General features: G+C 42.2%; 1 protein-coding gene across 4 annotated transcripts in view; it reads left to right on the top strand.

The window, feature by feature from the left end:
* The first annotated feature begins 1,202 nt into the window (after nt 1-1,202).
* LRP12 (LDL receptor related protein 12) overlaps nt 1,203-10,294 on the top strand; it is a 95,449-nt gene continuing 86,357 nt past the window's right edge. For all 4 annotated transcript variants that reach the window (XM_023225150.2, XM_023225148.2, XM_023225144.2 and 1 more), the window contains exon 1: nt 1,203-1,625. In XM_023225150.2, coding sequence (XP_023080918.2) covers nt 1,547-1,625 — 79 coding nt within the window. In that variant the 5' untranslated portion in view covers nt 1,203-1,546. The remainder of the gene's footprint in view (nt 1,626-10,294) is intronic.

The following is a 10,294-nucleotide window of genomic DNA, read 5'->3' as shown; positions in this document are numbered from 1 at the left end:
CTTTTGCTCCTCACAATAAACCTTGCTACCGCTTACTGTTTGGGTCCCTGCCATCTTTCAGAGCTGTAACACTCACCGGAAGGTCTGCAGCTTCATTCTTGAAGTCAGGGAGACCACGAACTCCCTGGCAGGCACCAATTCCGGACACATTACTAGACACTAAGCATTGTGCTAGAGAGTGTGCTGTGGTATAGGGGAAACATTCTTGACTTTGGAATGAGAAAAACTGTTTCAAACAACTTACTTGCCATGGGTAATTTATTCTCTCTTTTAGATAAAACATGGATAATATTTATCTCACAAGGATGTTTGGGATTAAAAAGTGATAACCTATGTCAATAGGACAGCATGGTGCAGTGTAGGTCTTCAATGAATAGCATGGAGAGTGCTTGCAAAGGCCAACGATAAAATCTAATAGAAATAAGACGTTGTAGACAAACACTTTAAAAACACGTGGCGTAAGGTATGATGTGCCAGCGTCACTACAGACGTACTTAGAAAAATGTTCTGGGGATCTATGTAAAGGAGGACTCCCATTTGTTGGGAGTGGGAGAAGTGCTTTAGGGAAACTACAGCGTGATGGGCGAACCCTCCTCTCAATATATCTACCCCGAAAGTCGGCTCCAGCACTGCTGAGCATCCTGGCCCAGCTGCACCCGACCCAGCGTGAGATGTTAAACGACCTCTTCGGGCTTCCACGCCAGACTGGAGGGGCTCTGCACAAGCCTTGCTCGACTCTTTCCGGGCACCTTGAGCGTGGGAGTCCACACTGCCCCCTGACCGACCAGCTGCCGGGTTGGCCGCACTAATTTGCGTCCGCCCGCACTCCAAGCTCGGCGCCGACCGCAAGTGCAGACGTGGGGGTACGAGACAGAGGAAGGAACTCATAAGTTCTCAGCTTCAGACCATCCACGCCTCCCCCAACATGGAAGCACCTTCAGCCTCCCAACTTGTAGCCACCCTACCCGCTGGGCCAGAGCCCAGGCCTCGGACAGCGACCGAGCTCCTCCACCCACCCCGCGCTCCAGCTCCTGCGCATCCAGCGGTCGGCGTTCGCACGCTCTCTCATCGATTGGCGCTGCCTTGCTCCTTGGGCTCCAGTCGCGGGGAAATCGGCCCCAGACTTGGAAAGTCCAGGGTAGCGCGGGGCGGGAACCGAGGCAGGCGGGCCAGGGGATTGCCGATCGCACGGATGGGCGCGCGCTCCGTCTGGCGAGTGGCGGCGCCGGCTAGCCCGAGCGGCGCGAAGCGAAAGTCCCGCGTCCGCCACCCCCTCGCCTCGCGCCGGCGCGCGAGCTCCTTGCCCTTGCCCCCAGGAAGTTCGCCCCGCGTGGGGCTCTCGCACCGTCCGGGGTGGGAGCAGGCGAGCCGGAGGGAGGAGGGAGAAGGGAGCGCGCGCGGGCGGCGGCGGCCCCTCCCCTCCCCCTCCCGCCGCCGCGGAGAGCGCAGGGAGCAGCCGGGGGCTCGGCGGCGGCGGCGGCGTCTACCCCCAGCTCCTCCTCCCTCCTCCTCCATCTCCTCCTCTCTCTCTCCATCTGCCGTGGTTATGGCCCGTCGCTGGAGCACAAAAGAGTCTCTGCGGTGGAGGTCTGCGTTGCTGTTGCTTTTCCTCGCTGGGGTGTACGGTAAGTGTCCGCGTCCCCGCGCCCCCGCGCCCCGCTGACCGAACAAAGCTGAGGCGACCGGGGCCCTCGAGGCCTCCAGGACGGGGGTTCCCCTGGAGACTTCAGCGGAGAGCCGGGCTGCCGACGGGACAAAGACCGGCGAGGGGGTGGATGTGGCGGAACGGGTGTCCCCACACGGAGATGCTTTCCTCCACTCGCCCACCTTCAGACTCTCGGGTGGTGGAGAGGGGCTGGGGTTCCCGGCCGGGAGGGCCCCGGCGGAGCGAGGGGGTGGCGGGAGGACTTCCCGACCTGCGCTGGAGGGCCCCCGCGGCCAGCTGCTCGAGGACCCGTAGCCCGGCACAATCCACACACAAAGATGTACGACTGTGAGAAAGCAGAGAAGGTCGCCCCCGCCGCTGCCGGGACGGTCCGCCCCCCACCCCGGGGTTAGGAAGTTCTCTTACCGGTGAGATTCCCACCGCACCAGCCCTTTTTCTACCCGAGTCCCTGAGAAGGCTCCCCGCTGACTTCTCCCCACCCCTCCACCTCGCGGGCAAGGGCTCTGCCGAATCCGGGCGTGCAGGATCCTGTTGGTTTCCCGGGAGCAGCACGCGGGAGAAGGCCAGAAAATAGTTTCCAGCCCCACCTCAGTCTCTCGCTCTTAGGGTGTCCTGGCTCCCAGTTCAATTGTAATTTCATCCATCATCGTCCGCCGCTGTGGTCACTATTACTTTATTCCAGTCGATGGATAGGGTTAAGAGAAGGCTGAAGACTGTGTGAGGACAGCTTTGTATTGCGTTGGGATCTGAGCAAGAGCTGAATGGAATTAACTGCAAAGAACATTTATCTCTTAAGATAATTGAGTTCCACTTCTGACTTCACCGTTCTTAGTTCATCAGTTAAACACATTGAATAGGTATTTCAGAGAGCTTAGTTTTAACCTTTCATTTTTGGAGTGTTGCTTTGATTTCTTCAGAAAAAGAATTAGAAGTTATCATTACTTCGGTAAATTTTACTTATAAAAAGTCAAAGTCATTTGCCACAAACACTAATTTGACTGGTATAATGGTGGTGGTGGTGAGGTTTAGTCAACAGCCAATTTGTCAGCAAGTATTATCTTTTGAACGCATTTATCTACGGAATTGAATGTGATGGTGGCTTTTGAAACCTGGCAAGTGACGCTAAATGAAGAATTAATGAACGTAATTGGGCATTTACTGACAGCCAAGAAATAGTAGTCTTTTTGGTACAATTCAGGATGCGTTCCTCCCGTACCTGATTAGCAGCATTTTTGTTTGTTTTGGTGAGGAGAGTGGTTTGGTCCATTTTTTATGTAGAGGTAATTGCCAAAAGTGTGCTTGTGTGGGACCAAAAACCCAGTGCACGACTTTTGATAGTTAGCTGCTTCAAGTGGCTGTGATCCCTGCTTGCCTGATGACTTGTGGGTTTGGGTCTACACCAGAGATCAATAAGCTATTATGTTATTTCTTCTGGCCTGAAGGTGGGTATAGTTCTGCTCTAGGTTTGGTGTAATGGCCCAGGAGAGAGAAGAAATTAAGAGGTATCTTTAATTTGGGGTGATTAGGATTGTCCAGCTTTGTCCTCTGCTATAAAAAGAATTGAATTTCTGTAATGTCTGATCAGAATAGATAAATAAATGGGCTCTTCTTTCATTAAAACCTGTGTCATCAGTGTTTGAACTACAAGTCTTTTGCCTCAAGGGATAAGAGGCTGTGAACCCCTTAATTTGTTTTGGTGCATTCTTTAGTACTTGTACACAAAGTGACTTTCTGGTGGGTGCTTATCAAAGCTTTATCTTTTTGGAATTTGTGTTCAGTGAGGAATTGTTAGTAAGCAAAGACTGAAACTCCTTTTTCCAACAGTATGGGCCCAGATTATAAAACCAGCAGGTGATTATGCCAAAGGTGGTTGTCTCAAGCCACAGCAAGTTTCAAAGTGTAAAAAAAAAAAAAAGAGGTAGTGAACCAGGCAGAACATTAAACTGTATCAGCAGAGATTAAAGGGAACCCTTCACCCTGGAACTGAGGAATCCTCTTTATAGCTGCATGTTTTTTGTCCTCTTCTGTCTCTGACCATATGTGGGTTTATAGTAGTGAAAAAGGGCTATAACAATTGTATGGGGGGATGTGGTTCTGTAACAATAGCGGGAAATGGGTAACTTAGAATATATAGTAGTTGTAATGGGTAGTGGATGCATCCTGAGAAATAGCTATCGTCTTGAACCTCTTAAAACAGATACTAATTCTAATTTGTGAAACTGTCCCCTATACAGTAAAAAGTGTGTGTGTGTGTTTTAAATGGCTTCAGAAACAATTAGCTCTATTAATGAAACTGAATATTCAGAATCGCTGTTAACAAAGAAAAGCAGGTTGATTGACCAATATATAGGGAATTCCAATATTAATTCTTCACAGAGTGACTCTTGAAAATGAAATGACTCTAAGGTGTGCTTCAGATTTTTGAAACATTTCACATACATAAAAACTTTTTTTTGTTGTTTATTTTGGTACTACTCTCCAGATGACGATTTTTATGGGCTGTGATATGTGGCTGTTATACTTCCAAATTAACTTGTCTGAATGCCACAGTCTTAACTCTAAATTGTAATCTAGAATATAATGTTTTCCAGAAGGAGTTGTTCAACGACCTGTAATTATCTTTCAGGGGCTACTGTATCTTAACTGCATTCAATGTGCCTAAGAGTAAGCAGGAGAGAGTAAAGGTTGACCTCTGCCACCTTTGGAAGTTTGAAGGGATAAAAACATCAGTGGTGACAACCACAAGCTTTGCTACACATTGTTCTAGGCTTACTGTAAGAGGAAAAAGTGCTTTGTCATTTTTCACATAGGGATGTCTGGCTTTTACAAATCTATGGGAGTTTCCAAAACCTCTGTCTCCTAGTCAGTAGAAGCTGTTAGTCTTGCTCACGTCCTAAACCACAAGTTGTTAATTCTGACAGTTCCATTGCTTTATCCTTTCCACTTCTGTTTGTCTCCCAGATTAGTGTTTCCTAACTTTTACTCAAACCCACCCTTAAAGTACACATTGCTTAGGGTACTATGACGTAGAGAAAAAAGTTAATGAAACCGTACTCTTACTACCTGTACACTCAGATGTTTTCTATTTATTCCTCCTCTTTCTCACCCTTCCCTTCTTCATTTACTGGTCTGGACTCATTATATTAATTTTGGATCCACTAATAAATTGCAGTCCTTAGCTTGAAAAACACTACCCAAGATGAAACCTTAAAATGTAGTTTAGAGGCCAGGCGTAGTGGCTCAGGCCTGTAATCCCAGCACTTGGGAGGCCGAGGCAGGTAGATCTCCTGAAGTCAGGAGTTTGAGACCAGCCTGGCCAACATGGCGAAACCGTCTCTATTAAAAATATAAAAATAAGCCAGGTGTGCTGGCGCATGCCTGTAATCCCAGCTACCCGGGAGGCTGAGGCAGGAGAACCTCTTGAACCCGGGAGGCGGAGGTTGCAGTGAGCGGAGGTTGCACGATTGTACTCCTGCCTGGGTGATGAGTGAAACTGTGTCTCAAAAAAAAAAAAAAAAAGTAATTTAGAGTGTTTGTTGTTTGTATGTCATTTTACAATAACCTTGAAGAGTTACAGATGGTTATTTTTTGGTTACTTGCTGCCAGAGCATTTGATAGCTGTAGAACTGTTCCTAGCATATACTGATTGACTTGTGATAAAATTCATTTTTAAACTGGTTTTCAGCTTATTACAGTAAATAGTCTTTACTGTTCTCAGTAGTATTCTAGATGTTGTGGTAGCCTAAAATAATCTTTTTACTCTTGCATATATGTAATGGATGAATCTTTTCCCATGAATTTTATGGAACATTCAGTAGCACTTAATAACTAGTTTAAGGGTAAACAAGAAATTCCAATTTTAGAAAGGTTATAGAAGTAACTGAAACATGAGGGAAAAATCTAAACCAGATACCAATTACTTCTTACAAAGTCAAGTTTGATTACATAAAATATGTTGAATAAAATTGAATTAATTGCTTAACATAAACCCTTCCTTGAGTTCAGAATCTAAATTATATCCATATCCTTGGGAGAATATGAAGGTAGGCAGCACATTCTACAAAATTTTAGGTGGTTATCAGGCAGAAAGTGTTAAACAAGCACTGTTAGCTGTATTCCAGATACAGTATGGAGGAGATTTGAATGATATATGGTAAATGATTTATAAGGTTCCTAGAAAGTAAAATTTCTTTTGAAGAACATAAAAGGGATTTTAGCCTGAAAAGTGAGCAGCAGTTAAAGAAAACATTAAGATTTACTTTTGTAGTTAGAAAATTTAAAGCTTATTAAATTATTAAGGGAGCAAGAGGGCCTTTTTGTGTTTCTGATATGAGATGTCTTTTTTTTTTTAATTTTTTCTCTACACTTTACCAGTGATACCACAATTTAAGGGGTGAAAGTTCAGTAAAAATATACGTGAGAATTATATAGATTTAAGTCAACATAGAATATTTTTATTTTAGGTGTTAATCCCGTTCTTGCTGCAAGTCTTTATAAGAAGAGGAAGGTTGTTCTAAATTTAGGAATTGGAAGTTGATGATCTCTAATTTCTAAGGTTACCTTTCTTTTCTGTTTTTCTTTTCTCCTTATCACTCCCCCTTTTGGAGAGAGTTAAGTGATAGTTGCACATTATTTAATTTCCATTTTCTAAAATTTAGGATTAGATCCTACAAATACAAATTACCAATGTATCTATTCAAATACATGTCATCAGAGTCTCTTCTTTTTAAGTATATATAAATATATTACTTCAATCCTGTATTAGCTTGGGGATTCTCACTGTCTTAAGTTATAGAAGGGAAGGAAGGAAACTAACATTTATTAAATTAACTTTGATAGCATTTATTTACTTACAAGTACTTAATACTTATATTGAAAGAGTCGTGATTAGTCTATTTATTGCAGTAGGCCTTATTTGGCAATCCTATCAGATACATACTCTTTCTTTTATTTTATGAAAGAGAACATTGAAACACAGAGATATTGTGACTTAACTGAAGTCAAACCACTATGAAGTAGTAGAGTCAGGATTGTAGCCTAACCCTGGCTGTCGCTTCACTCAGTTCATTTAGCAAATATTTATTGAGCCCTTGCTTATGTCTAGCACTGTGTTAGATAAAACCTGATGCACATAGTTTCTGCCCTCATGGAGCTTATAGTCTAATGAATAAGTTGTTGTAATAAGTGCTCTCACAGAAACAAACAAGGGGCAGAGATAGTGAGTAACAGGCACAGAGTAATTAGGGGAAGACTTTTTGATGAAGGGACATTTATGAGACCTAAAGGATAGCTGTAGTTAACTGTGTTATGGTTGGGTAAGAGAGCTTTGCATATGAGAACAGTGCACGAAAGGCCCGGGATCAGGAAAGAGCTGGTATGTTGCAGATAAATTAATAAAATTACTGTAACTGGAACATAATGGTTATAAGGGAGAGCGACAGGGTGAGATTAGAGCAACACTTAGAAACTCTGGGCTTTAGAATCCATGGTAAAGGGTTTAGGTTTTATTTTAAGTTTAACTATTCAAAGGATTTAAGTGACATCATGTGATTTATGTTTTGAAACAGTCACTTTTGCTACTATGTGGAGTATTGTTGTGAAGTGGGAAACAGTAGTAGAGATGGGATGATCAGTTAGAATTTGACTGTAATCCAAGTGAGAGATAACAGGAGCTTGGACCAAGGTAGTAGTAGTGGAGATAAAGGCGTATAGATCGCCCTTTTGATAGAGAAAAGGAGATTTTTCCCCTCTTGCCCTAAGAAGGAAAGAAGAAAATACTGGTGCAAGTGTGTTTAGGTCTGTAGGTTTTGGGGTGGGAAAGTGGACATTACATCTGATTGTTCTTATTTTTCAAAGTAATGTGACATGAGATCATCAGTGAAGAGGAGGAATGAGAATTTGAGGGTGATTTTTGTTCCCTTAATTCAGTAGAACAGTTTGGACCCTTAGCAAGTTAGATTTCTGTTACTTAATCTAGAATAGAGAAAGCTATGAACACTATGCATTAAGATATATTGCGAATAGTTGTACCACAGATGACAGAAAGAGATGGACTTAAATTACAAGGGGAGGAACCTTAAGAAGGTTACTGTGGAGAACTCAGTTCTGAGGGCAGTCATTTTGTCAGTGAAATAAGTATAGAACATAACTTTTTACAGTGTTTTAAGTGTATTTCAGACAAGAAGCAAAGGGTGGGGCAAAAGCTGGATTTCCAATACCTTTTTGCTTAAGTTAAGTGCTTTCTGCTAAGCTATCAATAAAGATTGCTTTAGAAATCAGATTGTCTTTGGTAGAGTTAAGAATGTATTAAAAGATAGGTGAATTTCAGAGCAGATTTGGAAAAACTGAGCTTTTATCTCTTTTTTTTTTTTGATCATGTAGCTTTACAGAAGATATAACTTTAGTAGGTACCAAAACTTCAGAGTAAATAAAAGTGACAGAACAGTTTTCTAATTTTCCTCTTAAATAGTTAATAACTCATTTACCTGCTGGTATCAGTTTGGTGAAGATGTGAAATTGTTTTATGCTCATGTGTTGTCATTGAACGAGACTAACTTGATACCTACCTTTAATTCACTTACATTTCATTTTTTAGAGAAATTAAAAATGGTGCTAATCTTTTAATATTAGGATTAAATGGAGCACAATAGGATGTTTAGTAGTTGGAATTTACCTTTTCAAATATAAGGAGTAAAGCTTTCATAATGTGACTTAATTTCATTAATAGTTAAGGCATCTTTATACATATATTGGAAAAAACATAAGAATAATCTTTGTATCTGATATATATTGAAGTAGAATTGTTTCTTGAAATTATTATTGCTTGTAAAAGTTTTGCCAAGAGAATACAGAACACCTATACAAAAAATGCCATGATTAATTCTCAAAATTACTGTGTGAGGTAGGTATTATTAGAAGAAACTGAAGCTTTGAAAATAGTAGTTTTGCCTAAGGTTCGTGTCTGTCTACTGCTGTGCTCTTCGTGTAGAGGCCCACTTTTTTTTGGTCTACATTATTGTAACAGCCCCCAACTAGTTTTGGCTCTAGTCTTGTCCTGATTGAATCATATCACACCTAGCAGTAGCCAGAGTGACTTATCTAAAGTACAGATCTGGTAATGTAACTTTCTTGCTTAAAACCCGACAGCAGTTCCCTGTTCTTAAAATGTAAATTTAACTCACTAGAGCTTTCATGATCTGGCTAGTTTCTTTTTTTTCACTTTTAAGTTCAGGAGTACACGTGCAGGTTTGTTATATAAGTAAACTTGTGTCATGGGGGTTTGTTGTACACAATTATTACGTGGGGGTTTGTTGTACTCAATTATTAAACAATTTGTTGTACAGATTATTTCATCACCTAGTGATATGTTACATCATATCTAATGATATCTGTACAGCATTTCACACCTAGTACACAGTAGTTATTTTTTCTGATCCTCTCCTTTGTCCCACCCTCCACCTTCTGATAGGGCCCAGTATGTGTTGTTCCCCTCCCTCTATGTGTCCATGTGTTCTTTCTCATCATTTAGCTCCCACTTATAAGTGACAACATGCAGTATTTGGTTTTCTGTTCCTGCATTTGTTTGCTAAGGATAATGGCCTCCAGCTCCATCCATGTTCCTGTAAAGGACATTATCTTGTTCTTTTTTATGGCTACATAGTATTCTATGGGATATATGTGCCACATTTTCTTTATCCAGTCTGTGATTGGTGGGCATTTAATTCCATGTCTTTGCTATTGTGAATCAGTGCTACAATGAACATAACACATGCATGTGTCTTTATAATACAATTTATATTCCTTTGGGTATATTTCCAGTAATAGGATTGCCGGGTCAATGGTATTTCTGTTTTTAGGTCTTTGAGGAGTTGCCACATTGTCTTCCACAGTGGTTGAACTAATTTAGACTTCTGCCAACAGCATACAAGCATTGCTTTTTCACCACAACCTCGCAAGCATCTGTTATTTTTTGAATTTTTAATAATTAGCCATTCTGAGTGGTGTGAGATGGTATCTCATTGTGGTTTTGATTTGCATTTCTCTGATGATTGGTGATGTTGAGCTGTTTTTCATGATTGTTGGCTGTATGTATGTCTTTTTTTTGAAAAGTGTTCATATCCTTTACCCAGTTTTTAATGTTTTTTTCTTGTAAATTTGTTTTAAGTTCTTTGTAGATGCTGAATTGTTGTTTGTTTGTTTTGTTTTGTTTTGTTTTTTGAGACGGAGTCTTGCTCTGTCGCCCAGCCTGGAGTGCAGTGGTACAATCTCGGCTCGCCGCAAGCTCCACCTCCTGGGTTCATGCCTTTCTCCTGCCTCAGCCTCCCGAGTAGCTGGGACTACAGGCACCCACCACAACGCCCGGCTAATTTTTGTTTTTTGTATGTTTAGTAGAGATGGGGTTTCACCGTATTAGCCATGATGGTCTCGATCTCCTGACCTCGTGATCCGCCCGCCTCGGCCTCCCAAAGTGCTGGGATTACAGGCGTGAGCCACCGCGCCCAGCCTAGATTAGTTCTTTATAGATGCTGGATATTTTGCAAACTATGCATCTTTGTCAGATGCATAGTTTGCGAAAATTTTCTCCCATTCTGTAGGTAGCCTATTCACTCTGTTGACCGTTTCCTTTGC

This window comes from Piliocolobus tephrosceles, chromosome 7 (assembly GCF_002776525.5).
Source record: "Piliocolobus tephrosceles isolate RC106 chromosome 7, ASM277652v3, whole genome shotgun sequence".
Lineage (NCBI taxonomy): Eukaryota > Metazoa > Chordata > Mammalia > Primates > Cercopithecidae > Piliocolobus > Piliocolobus tephrosceles.
The sequence above is the reverse complement of the archived record's forward strand: the minus strand, read 5'-3'. Positions and strand labels throughout refer to the sequence as shown.